The 13,776-nt window shown below is 40.7% G+C and overlaps 2 protein-coding genes and 1 pseudogene across 2 annotated transcripts; 1 reads left to right on the forward strand and 2 right to left on the reverse strand.

Annotated features, from left to right (window-relative positions):
* Positions 1–144: 144 nt before the first annotated feature.
* LOC133742153 (AAA-ATPase At3g50940-like) lies at positions 145–2,428 on the reverse strand (annotated as a pseudogene).
* A 3,355-nt stretch (positions 2,429–5,783) lies between these two features.
* LOC133742152 (uncharacterized) lies at positions 5,784–8,622 on the reverse strand. Its single transcript, XM_062169836.1, has 2 exons — positions 7,600–8,622; positions 5,784–7,203 (listed from the first exon to the last, which is right to left on the reverse strand). The coding sequence occupies exon 2, from the start codon at positions 7,200–7,202 to the stop codon at positions 6,093–6,095; it is 1,110 nt and encodes a 369-aa protein (XP_062025820.1). The 5' UTR covers position 7,203; positions 7,600–8,622; the 3' UTR covers positions 5,784–6,092.
* A 773-nt stretch (positions 8,623–9,395) lies between these two features.
* On the forward strand, positions 9,396–12,337 carry LOC133742151 (geraniol 8-hydroxylase-like). The gene is made up of 4 exons (XM_062169835.1): positions 9,396–10,358; positions 10,546–11,487; positions 12,027–12,086; positions 12,169–12,337. Exons 1-2 carry the CDS (start codon positions 9,465–9,467, stop codon positions 11,152–11,154), a joined length of 1,503 nt encoding a protein of 500 aa, XP_062025819.1. The 5' UTR covers positions 9,396–9,464; the 3' UTR covers positions 11,155–11,487; positions 12,027–12,086; positions 12,169–12,337.
* The last annotated feature ends 1,439 nt before the right edge of the window (positions 12,338–13,776 follow it).

A 13,776-nucleotide genomic window follows, 5' to 3' on the forward strand; every position in this document is an offset into this window, starting at 1 on the left:
CACACAAAACTCTTCCTAATCTTTTCAGGCCATATCTTGAAAAATGCAAATTAATGTAGAAATAATTGCTAGGTTGTAATGTATATAATTGCTTTTAGGGACTAAGTCATGCACAACAAAAGAAAAGTTGTAACTGCAAATTAATATTGGCAGAATTGAAATACACATTATTCAACTGATGCAAATTGATTTTATGAAGCAAACTGCCTGGTAAGGTACGTTCCATTTCTCTCTATATGTTTTTACCTCATTATTCCTTTAGTTCATTATTTTCTATTGTTTCTTCAACATTGGCTTCAGCATTGCAGTTCATCTCTTTCTTCTTCTTCAGGAATGCAATGAGTCCTTCCAGCGCTACATCGGTGTCTTCACTTTTCATGAGTTCTTCTGCAATCTCTGCTGGAGTCGTATCAACCTCCTTTATGAATGTTTCAATTTCATTGAAGAGATGATGAGTTTTTACTTTAAGGTAGTTATGAGCAAGGGTTTTGAATCCACACGGTGTGCAGTAGGACATGTGAACATGCATATCCATTCGGCCTGGCCTCAACAATGCAGGATCTAGCTTGTCCTTGTAGTTGGTGGTAAACACAATTATCCTCTCATCTCCACAGCTTGACCATAAACCATCAATGAAATTGAGCAATCCGGATAGTGTCAACTGCTAAAAAGAAAATCATTCATACATTTGCATAGTTACTGTACATACATGTACATTTGCAAGCATAATTAGCTATAATGGGCCACGCTCATTGTACCGCTAAGGATACTAATTCCAACCAAAGGAATGACATACAGATACACCGCCAGGCGGGCTACAACCTCAGCGTCAGATCACCCCCAGATCACCGCCGACGCGCCGCCACGCGCCGCACCAAAATAGCATCAGTAGCTCCCAGAGCTGGGGACTGAAGCACATCAGTCCCACATCGAAAACAAAGAGAAGATCAACCTCTTCCTCACCTATAAAAGGTTTTCTCCTCTCTCCTCATTAATTACGCATTCAATACTTACCTACTGTTATTCTGTCAACATAAATACATTGACTAACTTAGGCATCGGAGAGTTGAAGACCGCCCAGCGCGGTCTCCCTCTGACGCCCTCTGTATTTCATTTGACAGGTAGCAGAAGCTTTGGGAGTGTCACAAGTATCAATCCGCCCACCGGATTAGCGTTAGCAAAGGTTCGGCTACCGCCGAACTTTTAGACATTAACAGTTACATTTCTGCATATTTATAAATGTTCTGTTGCTAGGTATTATGCTATCAATATACCTGGCTGTCACTGGGGTTGGTTCCTCTAACTTGTCTGTCCTTCAATTCGATGCTGCAGTCAATATCCTCAATCACTATGATTGATTGATTTGCGGTGGAGACTAACAGTCTCCTAAGCTCAGAGTTGCTGTGTAAATATGTAAGCTCCAAATCATAGATATCAAACTTGAGGTAATTAGCCATGGCTGCAATCAAGCTTGACTTTCCAGTGCCAGGAGGACCATACAACAAGTACCCTCGTTTCCATGCCTTGCCTACTCTGCCATAAAATTCCTTACGCTTCACGAACCTGTCCAAGTCAGCAATCAACTCTCTCTTCAGCATTGGGTCCATTGACAATGTGTCAAAAGTTGATGGATGTTCAAAGATGACTGACCACCTTATTTTCCTCTTTAATTGCTTTTGATCTTTGCACTACATATGGCAGGTAAGTTTCTAATACCTTTTCTCTGTATTGCTTGTGGAAACTGAGCTGAATTGACTTATGCTCTACTACTTCTGTTGATGAGCAATAGCTTTCATAGTCCATATTCGCCTGTTTCGTTTCAGAACAACGTACAGAATTCCCACCTCAACTGTATTCCTTCAAACTCGTCAGTTAGCTTCTCGCCTTTGTTTATGGTAACAGAGAAGTTGTTTTGGCGTGGGGACTTGGAAACCTTAAGTTGATCAATTGAGGCAGTGATCCTTGTGCTTAAGTAGAGTTCTGAAGCCTGGTAAACTTCATTGATAGAGAGGCCATTGTTTCCATCAATGATAAGAGTCATTTGAGAATTAGGAAGGTTACCAAATAGGCCTGCAAGTGTGGCAATGATTTTGTCCTGGAGTTTTTGAGGTATGAACTGGCCGACCATAGTCTGGACCTCACTGATCACTGTCCTGATCAGCATTGCTGCAGCAGCAAATGTGGTGTAGGTTGATAGAACTGATGTTGTTGAAAGCATGCTTGTTATAGAAAACATCTTCGACGTGAAAGACTTGTGCAAAAATCGAATCTGTTTTTGGTTTTTGGGTAGTGAAGGAGGCTTTGTGTGTTTTGCTTTGGCTTGTTGAGATGGAATGCAAATGAAAAATATAGATAGAGGAGTTTTATAGGATGGAAATGGGAAATGTAGCTTCCCCTAGAAGTACCTTGAACAAGTATGCTAAGCTCTACCAATTAATGAGTACTTGTTGTAGGAGAATAGAATTGTGTGTATTATTGATAATAGGAGCCCTTTAAATAGGGAGTTACAAGGTACCCAAAAAGGTAATAGAATCCGATTACAATTGAATACCTATAACACATTCCTATTACAACTCTAACCCTAGTTTGTAGAGGCACACATTATGTCGATATCCTTCAACACTCCCCCTTGTGCCGCTCAAACTTGGTGATGACGCTTTAATTGTTGCCTCGTTAAAAACCTTGCCAGGTAACAAAAACCCAGTGGGACAAAAATAACCCTGGTTGAAGGACAAAAAGAGCACAACACGTCCTTCACTCTTCGAGATCGAACATGTAGACATCATGCCTCCCCCTGATGTCAATATCTCCCCCTGATTGCTACAATCATGGGAGTTCGGATAACATTTCTTAATCCGATGCTTTTCACATGTTTCTCGAATGTGGATTTTGGTAACGACTTAGTAAATAAGTCCGCTACATTATCCTCAGATCGGATTTGGTTCACTTCAATATTTAGAAGTGCCTGTTGTCATTTTGATGGAGGGGAGGAGGAGCACGGAAGGTGGCATTTTGCCTTGTGGGGTCCGATCCCACACTTCCGTTATCTCTTTTCTCTGTAGGGATAGAACAAGCCCATATCAATCGTACCTCTCAAGTATCGAAGGATTGTCTTTATGTCAATCTAATAGCGTTGCGTTGGCGCGGGGCTATATCTAGCCAACAAGTTCATAACAATTGAGGTGTTCGGTCTTGTATTGTGCTCAGTACAATAATGCGCCTATTGTACATAAGTAAGCACTTCTGTTATTAACACGTCTTTTCGTCATCATCCCTGGGACGAAACGGATCCCTTTTAGGGCCAAGACTACGGACGACCATGGGAGTGCATCTTTGACTTTATCAAAATGCCTAAGCATCTATTGACACGGTATACAAAACCGTGTTCTCCCAAGGTCCTTCCTCTCAAACTCGGATTTCAGGTGTTCAGCGGTTTTCCTTAACTCACAAGGGTTCCAATTATGTTTATCAACATAAACCGCGACAATTGCAAATCCGGAACTTGTCATGGAAACGCGTGGGCATAGTTCATCATATCCCTTCCCAATCAAGTAGTCACTTTAGTGAGCGTTTCAACCTCGTTGCAAACGCGCTCCGTGGTCTAGAGCCACTTGACTTGGGTAAATGAAGTTCACAAGAACCTTCATTATATTCCTTATCTAGATCCCCATAAAGATACGTAGTGACCACATTTGTAAGCTGCATGTTCAGTTATTTGGAAACTACCAAACTGACAAGGTAGTGGAGTGCAATGACATCCATTACGAGAGAATATGTCTTCTCGTAGTCGATTCCAGGGCGTTTTGTGAGAAGCCTTGCGCCATAAGGCGAGATTATCATCTCTTTTTCTCATCACGCTATCTAACGAAGACCTATTAATGTCAACAGGTTTTATGTTAGGAGGTGTTGGCATCTCAGGCCCGAAATCCTTCCTCTTCGTTAGTGAATCCAATTCAACCTGGATCACATCTTTCCATTTAGGCCAATTTTCTCTACGTTGGCATTCTTCAACGGAGTAAGGTTCGATGTCATTGGTCTCAATAATTCCACGTCCTCATGTACACTAGTGTAGTTCGTAGAGATCTCTATATTTTCAGGAATTGGTTCTAACATTGAGGCGTCCCCCAACGATGTCTCTTGGACATAACCACAATCCAAAATATTCTCATGAGACGGATTTTGAGTATCAATGATCAATGGATCAAGTTATGCCAAACTCGCTCTCCTCTTAGGGCGAGAATCCATCGAACCTATGGGTCTCCTATGCTCTCTAGCGGAACCCATGGCCTATGACGCCATTATGCCACCTTGTGGCGTCACCATACCACCATCCATGGTGGTGGTGCTGTACCCATCTTCTCTGGGTGACACCATGTCCTCTTGTGGGGACATCAATCCTTGCAGGCATGTTTGCAGCAAGTATATGTGATCTCGTCACTTTTAGGGGATCAAGATGAGACATAGTGGGGACAGACCACGACAATTCCTGTCGTTCCTGTTGAACATTGACGTTCTAATCTCCCCCTAACGACGGGAAGACTGTCTCATCAAAGTGACAATTCGCAAATCCAGCGAAATAGAGATCGCCTGTCAAGGGTTCTACGTAGCGGACTTATATATATATGCATTCATTGCAATGACTCATGTTGATGCGCTGTGGCGGCGCAATTGGCACATGAACCGCACACTCAAATATGCATAAATACGAGATATTAGACTCGAACCCAGTCACTAGCTGTAACGCAAATAAAAGTTGAGTGGCTGCTATGAGTCGTAGACGAATTAGCATAGCTGCATGCGATATTGCATAACCCAAGCGGAAATATTGGTGCGCATTACCAATGTCTGGGCTACCATCGTAGTCGTTTAATGGTGGTTTTTCCGCGAGACCAATTGGGTGTGTACATGGGAATACGATACTTGATATCAATACCCAATGATATGCAATAGTCATCGAAAATTGTCGATGTAAACTCTCTAGCATTATCAAGTCAAATTGACTGAATGGGATGATCTGGGTAGTGAGCCCGTAGCCATATGTTATGTGCTAGGAGTGTAGTATAAGCAGCATTACGAGTGGATAATGGCACAACACGTGACCAGCGTGTTTGCGTATCAACCAACACCATAAAACATCTATACGGTCCGCAAGTTGGTTGATCAAATCCATAGAATTCCCTTAGATTCTTTGTAAGAATGGAATTATTTCCTGAATCTCCTTTGCATAGGATGGTCTCAATCCTAAATAACAGGCTTTACAGAACGAAACATGGGCTTTATAATCAACCAATGAAGGTCTTGGTTAAGCCATAATGTCACAATAGACTTGAGAAGTAGAGAGAGGAGTTTATGGCGTCAATGCCATGTATTTGCCGCAGGGGTAGGCGGCGCCGGCCATGTGTGGCCAGTCTTTGCACAATCATGGCGCCATGTGGTGCATGTGCAGCTCCTCGAACCAATTCTTGGTTCTTACTTTTATTCGTTCTGAAAATGGATGTCCGTGTAAAGTCTTTAATACACGGATCATCATGTCAAAGCCTATATGTGCCAAAATCCCATAAGTCGTCTCTCATGACATGGTTGGATTCAATAACTCGAATAGTGGTTGCATACAACCCACTAGAGCGACACATAAGTTTCTCTAATACTCGTTTATGTCCGCAGTCATTAGAGGTGATGCAAAGGAACTCTTGTCCATTCTCACAATGTGTTTCCACATGAAAATCATTGGCTCTTATATCTTTCAAATAAAGTTCGAATTAAGGTATGTCCAAGACATTAAGTAAAAGAATCGACACTTTATTAATAGCCAATAATTACATCAAAGTTTCCAAAATCTAATCCAAAATAAAATCAAAGTAAGACACATTGTAGTCACTCTATCCGTTTGGTAACTCCAATCAAATATGACCAGGAAAGTAGAGAGAGATGTTGGTGGAGCGAGGCTCTCTTAAGTACCAATAATCTCAATGACTTTCCTAGACATCACATTTTATTGGGTCTGCCACATAAGAAAGAGTTAATACAATTGTCATTTATTGACTAAGGCAAATTGCCATTACAAAAGTTCTTGGAAAAATAAAAGGACTAATCTAATCAAAGTCTGCTGCATCCTTGTGCACTTCATTTTCAGCTTTGAAGTCCTCTATGGTGAGATTGACATCTCCACCATCTTCTTCTTCTTCTACAAGGTACACTTCTTGCTCTCTCAGGTCCCTATATGCCCTGTATCTTTCAGCTAGTTCCTCACTTGCCTTGCATTGCTTGAACCAATGCTCAATTGATCCACATCGATGACACTCATCATTGTGGTTGCCTCCCTTTAATTGAGGTGCACGTTGTGCACGTTGCGGGTGTTCCCTAGGAGGGTTGGTGCCACCACCACGACCCATGGAGCAACCATTACGGCTAGGGTTACCACGACCCCCTCTCCCATGTGTGGCATTACCACCACGTGTATCCACACCAAACTTGCGGTTTCCTTCCTGGTTAGGGCCGTTATATGGGCCCATACGTCCCTCATGTCCCCCATTCTTAGGGTACCGCTCCTTGCGCCCTCCTTTGGGTGCATTATAATTCGCCTCATGAACGCTCTTAGTTCCAATGGGCCTTGAATTATAATTCCTCACAAGTATGTTATCATGTTTCTCAGCTACAGATATGATATTGATAAGCTGATGAAACCTCGTGATCCGTCCATCATTGACTTCAGTACGATATTGCTTTGATATCACAATGGCTGAAACGGGGAAGGTGGAGAGAGTCTTCTCAATTAGCTCTTGTTCTGTGATAGGTTTTCCACAAAACCTCAACATGGATTGTATGCGAAGAGCTTCTGAATTATATTCAGCAACAGACTTGAAGTCAGCAAAGCGCAGATTGTTCCATTGAACCTTCAAGTCAGGGAGGAGGGAATCTTGGACATTGTCAAAGCGCTCTTCTAGCGCTACCCATAGCTCTCTTGCATCCTTGATCGACATATACTCCAATCTGAGTGCTTTGTCCATATGACGTCGCATCAAGATGACTGCTTGAGCGTGTTTTGCAGGTGTTGGGATGAACACAAGATCCGGGTTAGGTGCCTGGATTATGGGCAATATTCCCTTTGAAGTGAGATGGTTCTCAACATCGGTTACCCAGCTATGGTACTCCGAGCCTGTTGAGTCAAGCATGGGAAAGTCGAGTCTAGGTTCATTTGACATGCTGAAAATAAGAAGAGAAGATATATTAGTTTCGGAGTTAAACTTCCACGAAAACTAAAACAATAAGATTTCCGAGCTATGCTACCAAGAAATCAATTTCCAAGAATCTCTTTTGGATTAGACCAAACAATGATGTTTTAATATGGTCACAATTTGATGCTTACGGACGCTCTTAGTCCAAGCATTGTGAACGCTCTTAGTTCACACGAACACTCTTAGTTCGTTTAATTATGAACACTCTTAGTTCATACGAACACTCTTAGTTCGTTAAGCGTGAATCCCCACAACTCCGCTTTGTTAAATATCAAAATCATTTGGCAACATATATTCCAATATTTGCAGGAAATAAAAGGAATTTAAATACAAGAAAGCAACAACCTTAATTATAAAAACTTACGTGATTGTTCTTGGCTTGAGGACACGCGCGTGTTGATGCAGGCGTGTAGCTAAATTAGGATTGCTGGAATCTGGTCAGAAATTGGCAGTTGCTGGGCTGCCCTTCTCCCTTCCTTTTTTTCTTCCTCCCTTTTTTTTCTTTCCGGGCCCAGCCCTTCTCCTTCCTTTTTTTTTCCTTCTTCCTCCTTTTTTTTTTCGGGCCCAGCCCTTCTCCTTCTCCCTTTTTTTTTCTTTTCGCGTCTTCTTCTTCTTTCTTTCCTCTGTTCTTCCTCCTCCTAATCTGCAGGTGCGCGGCTGCAGGTAGCAAGCAGGCGGACTGGGCAGGGGCGCAGGTGTGGGCGCTGGTGGCTGGGTGCGCAGTTGGCTGCAGATCGTGCCGCAGTTGGCTGCAGGTCGTGCGGCAGTGCAGATGGCTGGGGCAGCAGGGGCTGCGGTAGGAGGATGTGGTGAGGCTGGTGCGCGGAGTGCTGGGCTGCGGGCTGGTGTGCAGTGCGGATGGCAGGGGCTGCAGGGAAGAGTTGCAGGCGGGCTGGCAGCAGGGGCTGCAGGAGGGTGCGCAGCAGGAGGGCTGCAGGCTGCTGCAGGAGGTGGGCTACTGCAGGGGGGAGGCCGAGCTAGGGTTTTTTGTGGGCAAGGAGGGTTGCGGCAGGTTTTTGTGAGAGAGAGTTTTTAGGTTTTTTTTCTTTTGGGCTAGGGTTAGAACTCGTGCTGATAACGTGTTGTAGGAGAATAGAATTGTGTGTATTATTGATAATAGGAGCCCTTTAAATAGGGAGTTACAAGGTACCCAAAAAAGGTAATAGAATCCGATTACAATTGAATACCTATAACACATTCCTATTACAACTCTAACCCTAGTTTGTAGAGGCACACATTATGTCGATATCCTTCAACAGTACTAATATTAGTCAACCACTGTAAGAGTTCTTATTGAATACAATCTTCTCAAGCAATCTTCACCACAGAGAAGTATTCAGGGCCCAATATTGAGTTTGGGCTTATGGATTTGGATTCAGATTTTAGATCAAGGCCTCATTGCTTGTAATCTGTGTAACCAACATTTTCACCTATCCCTAAATTCTTTTCTAGACAGTAGTTTTTATTATTTTCTATTGATTCAACAAGCATTAGTCGTTTTTGAGTCATACATATAGCCTCTTACTTACAAGTATAGACTTGTGACACTAATGGTAGTAGGTTTTCTTGGCCAATTATTGGCGAATTTCCTATTTTAAATCAAGTGTGATTTAGCTGTTAACAAATGTATGCGCATTTGTAGAGAATGGTAATTAAAGCATCCTGCGGCTCCTGCCTAACCATTTGAAATACCAGTTGCTGGCTCTCTTAGCAAGTAAAACCTGTTAGTTGCCCACTTGCTGATCTATAGTTCCTTTTAAGTTTTCTCTATACCTGTTTTTTCAATCATGCAATCCAGCATTTACTATATATCTGACACAGACATGAAGTAGGGCAGGATAAGAGCCAACCCCCATTCAAGCTGTAAGAGACGAAATTGCACCTTTTTTAATAGCTGGACGATCAAGGATAGCAGAGGATTTGCAGCCTCTCACTATAGTTTGATAACTAGAGAGGGCAATACCTCGCTCCCAAAAACGGATTTACGAACACGATTGAGAAAAATAGGTCATAAAAAAAAATAATAAAAAAATCTATAATGTCGCAACTGTACCCTTCAAATCTGTTATACATGTACTTCAAAAAATAATAATAATAATAATAATAAATAAATAAATAAAAAATCTGTAATACATGTGAAAAGATGGTCAATAATTCATAAACTAGCTCAACTCATCCTATAAGTTAAGCAAGGGGTGTTGGGATTGAAGCTAATTTGTTTAGTGAGAGATGGATTTCTTGTCTAGTATAGTACTGTTGTGTCTCTGCTTTATCTCCTGCTTCTTAATCCAAGCCCTCCATAGAAGAACCAGAGTTAGGCTTCCACCAGGACCAAAGCCATTTCCATTGATTGGAAATCTGTTTGAGCTTGGAGACAAACCTCATCTCTCTTTGACCAAGCTTTCACAAAACTATGGCCCCATAATGTCTTTGAAACTAGGCCGGATAACCACTATTGTAGTTTCTTCATCAACCATGGCCAAAGAAATCCTCCGAACCAATGACCAACTTTTTTGCAACCGAACAATCCCAGATGCGTTGCGAGACATAGGAGACTACAGTTTGCCTTGGATACCAGTATCAACAAGGTGGAGAAATCTTCGAAAAATATGCAGCTCCCACCTCTTCCACACCAAAGTACTTGATGCCAACCAAGAAAACCGGCGAGTGAAAGTGCAAGAGCTCATAGCTAGTGTCAATGACTGCATGGTAAAGGGTTTGGCAATAGATATTGGAAAGGCTGCTTTCAAAACTACACTCAATTTGCTGTCGAGAACTATTTTCTCGGTGGATTTGGCTGATGACTCGAGTAGTAGTAGTGAGATGACTAGAGAGTTCAAGAAGATTGTTAATGGTATCGTGGAAGAGGCTGGGAAGCCGAATTTGGGGGACTATTTTCCTGTGATTAGGAAGATTGATCCCCAAGGCATAAGGCGGCGCTTTACAAATTATTACAACAAGATGTTAGGCTTGATTGAATCAGTGATCAGTCAAAGGTTGGAATGTAGAAAAGGGGGTGATTATGTAACAAGTAATGATATGTTGGATGCTCTTATAAACCTCAGTGAAGAGAAAAATGAAGAGGATTTGAAGAACTCCGAAGTTGTTGAACATTTGTTTGTGGTTAGTTTCTACCTTCTACTCCCTATCTACTACTTTATGTTCTTCTTGGATATTCACTTCAATGATGCTAGGCTTAATTACTAATTATTTGTTCACCGAATGATGATATATTCAACTAAATAAAGATTTAAAGTGCAATGCAGTGCAATGTTACTTTCTAAACAATTAGTTAATGTGGAATGTGTAGGCTCTATTTGCTGCGGGAACAGATACCACTTCAGCCACATTGGAATGGGCAATGGCGGAGCTACTACACAACCCAAAGAGCCTTTCTAAAGCTCAAGAAGAGCTGGATCAAATGATTGGAAAAGGAAAACCAATCGAGGAAACCGACATTGCTAGACTCCCTTACTTACAAGCAATAATCAAGGAAACCTTCCGGTTGCACCCAACGGTTCCGTTGCTACTGCCACGAAAAGCTGAAACAGATGTAGAAATTGGGGGCTATATTGTCCCAAAGGGTGCACAAGTTCTAGTTAATGTTTGGGCCATAGGCCGAGACCCCGGCCTTTGGGACAACCCAAACTCTTTTATGCCGGATAGGTTCTTAGGATTGGACAACCAATTTGATGTTATGGGAAAAAACTTTGAGCTTATTCCATTTGGCGGTGGGAGGAGAATCTGTCCAGGTTTGCCATTGGCAATGAGAATGTTGCACTTGATGTTGGGTTCACTCATTAACTGCTTTGATTGGAAGCTTGAAAATGGAGTTGTACCTGAGACTATGAACATGGAAGACAAGTTTGGCCTCTCTTTACATATGGCTCAGCCTCTCAAAGCTGTTCCCCAGTCCTAATTGATTTCTACTATGAATAATTTAATGGAATAATGTAAAATAATAGTAGGCTGAATCAGCTCATGCCTGTAGTTTGCAGCAGGACTGCTTTTATTTCTCTACTCCGTCTTTTCTCCTAGCTGCAGTAGCAGCTGAGCTTTGCATTATGTAATTCTTTTTCTATTTCAATAAAGGGCTGATTTATTTCTCGCAAAAAAATCCCTATGGTTCTTTTTTCTATATATTTGGTTTTTACCTCACATTCTCTGTGCTTACTAGGTGTATGTTTCAGGTTCTAAGAGTTGTGGAAGGAGAAAGAGAAATCAATAAAGGCCCTCAAAATTGCTCAATCTGGTAATTTATTCTTTCCATGTGTTTGCAATGGGGAACCAAAACCAAGTAGGTGAAGCCGTAAGTAGCCGCCATGTTGTCCTACAATTCTGCATCTAAAATGAATAATAGAGAACGTACGATCTTTACAGATCAATTTCAGATTTGTTAGTTGAAGTATAGGCTACTGCCTTTAGAATTCGGGATTATGCTCTTCCAAATCTATGTTTGAAGAAGTTTAGTGTGGGTGTGCATATGTTGATCCGTATGATGTCAAACCAAAAAAGAACACGAAGATAAAAGAAAAACCATATCACTAGCCTTAACAGTTTTTTTTTACTTGGTGTTTTTCATCTTATTTCATAACCAAAAACAAAAACAGAAGCATGACTATAGGTTTCAAGTTTTAAGCGTGCCAGATGCAAATGAACTTTTTTCTATGGTCATTTGATTTCCAGATGAAATTTATATGGTATTCGTACTTTTTGGCAAGTCTCATAGATCTGGTGTTTTGATTGAAATGTTCTTTGTTTTTAAAATCCAAAGATGTTATTCCTATGCAGATTGACTCTAGGGAATAAAGGTTGGCAGAAAGGAATAAGCAAAAAGGCCAGAGAAGAATGGTGATAAAAATTGCTTCCCTTTCTCTTTTCACTATGTTCTATATCGAATTTTGGCTCAATTAATTTGGAATTTTGTTTTTAGGTCTGAAAAATAATTTGGAGTTTATGAATGAAGAAAGGCTGGAGGTTATATGTTGTGTTCATGAACACACACTTTCGGACTTTCCTGCCTTTAGTTTACTCTGTGTTCTTTGGTGTATTTACAATGAAGATCATATGCGTTATTTATCTATTTTGTTAGTTCTTTGTTACTTTTAATGTGAGAAGCTAGAATTTATAAGCTGTATTCATGAGTACTTTCTTTAGTTTAGTCCAGGTGTTCTTCCATGCATTTACAAGAAAGATCATATCGATTCCTTATCTTTCTTTTTAGTAACAGTAATGTACAGTCCATGTTTAGCCAAAACAAAGAAACTGATCTTGTAGTTACCATTATCTCAAACTACTGCGAAAGGATACGGGATATAAGGCTAACGCAAGCATTGAAGGTCTCAATTGATCTTGTAAGTGTCTTGGGTAATGAAGACCTTAGTGTCTTCACTATTTGGCTGCGATCAGTTCCCCCTATATGTAAATAAATTGCATATACGATAATCGTGCTTATTTTTTTCTTTTGTCAAATAATCCTCTTAATGTGATTTCTTCATTTTTAACTGAAATTTCCACCGAAATCGAAACTTTTTCTGAAATTTCCTTAAATTTGTAGCACCAAAATCGAAATCGAAACCGAAACCGAAATTTAAATCCTTAGTTATTTGTAATATCAAAGGCCAAAAATTTAAACTCTCCCACAAACGTTATAATAATTTTTGCATCTATATATATTTGGGTCACAACTGTTGGGTTGTGTTTCCCTTAATTTTATCCACTTCAACGTCACTATTTTTGAAAATTTTGAAGTGATTGAGTTTAATTCTGCAATTAATTATCTTTTTCAGTTCACGCGACATTTTATTTATCCTTTCCGCTATAAAAGGTCGTTTTAGCTACAATTCTTCATACATTTAACTCTCGAACAATGACATTCATCATGTTGCCTCTCTTCCTTCTTCTTCAGCTGCTTAAAGTTGTGCCCTCAATTTTCTCCCCCGAATAAACACCCTTGAGATTAATATTCTTACCTCAAAGCATGGATGAGATTAATAATCTTACCTCATGTTTTGACAATATTGAATTCCACAACCTCATAAACCTTTTTACGGCCAACATGTGTCGGTGAACCCAAAGTACTTTAATGAACATGAACCAATTCAACCTCCAACAAACTAGTCAGGTCCTCATGCTCATGTAACGATAAATTCTGACTAAAGTACACACTATTCTTCTCAAAATTAACTACCTTACCCCAGGCCGATACACAGGTGTGGAGAAACTCTTTGAAAATGAAACAAGCCGCAAGAGTTGCTTAGAAGAAGAAGAAGAAAGAGAAACCGTCATCCGCAAATAACAAATGGTGTAACAGAGGAGCACACCGACATATACGAATATCTCTCAGATTACCCGCCTCATATATTCTCCGTATAAGAGCGGAGAAACCCTCAGAGTATATAATAAGCGAAGAAATAGGGTCACCTTGACACAAACCCCGAGTTGGAGTAATAAATCATCCAAGGACTCATTTATCAAGAAATAACAAACATAAGACACGCTCCATAACCAAATTAATCCAATGTAGTGCGAAGCCCAACCT

The sequence above is a fragment of the Rosa rugosa genome, chromosome 4 (assembly GCF_958449725.1).
Source record: "Rosa rugosa chromosome 4, drRosRugo1.1, whole genome shotgun sequence".
NCBI classification, from domain to species: domain Eukaryota; kingdom Viridiplantae; phylum Streptophyta; class Magnoliopsida; order Rosales; family Rosaceae; genus Rosa; species Rosa rugosa.

Bases quoted from the DNA above. Each gene is read 5' to 3' on its own strand.
- LOC133742152 (XM_062169836.1), bottom strand. From the start codon at position 7,202: ATGTCAAATGAACCTAGACTCGACTTTCCCATGCTTGACTCAACAGGC.
- LOC133742151 (XM_062169835.1), top strand. From the start codon at position 9,465: ATGGATTTCTTGTCTAGTATAGTACTGTTGTGTCTCTGCTTTATCTCC. The intron at 10,359-10,545 runs GTTAGTTTCTAC...TGGAATGTGTAG, and splicing joins TTGTTGAACATTTGTTTGTG to GCTCTATTTGCTGCGGGAAC.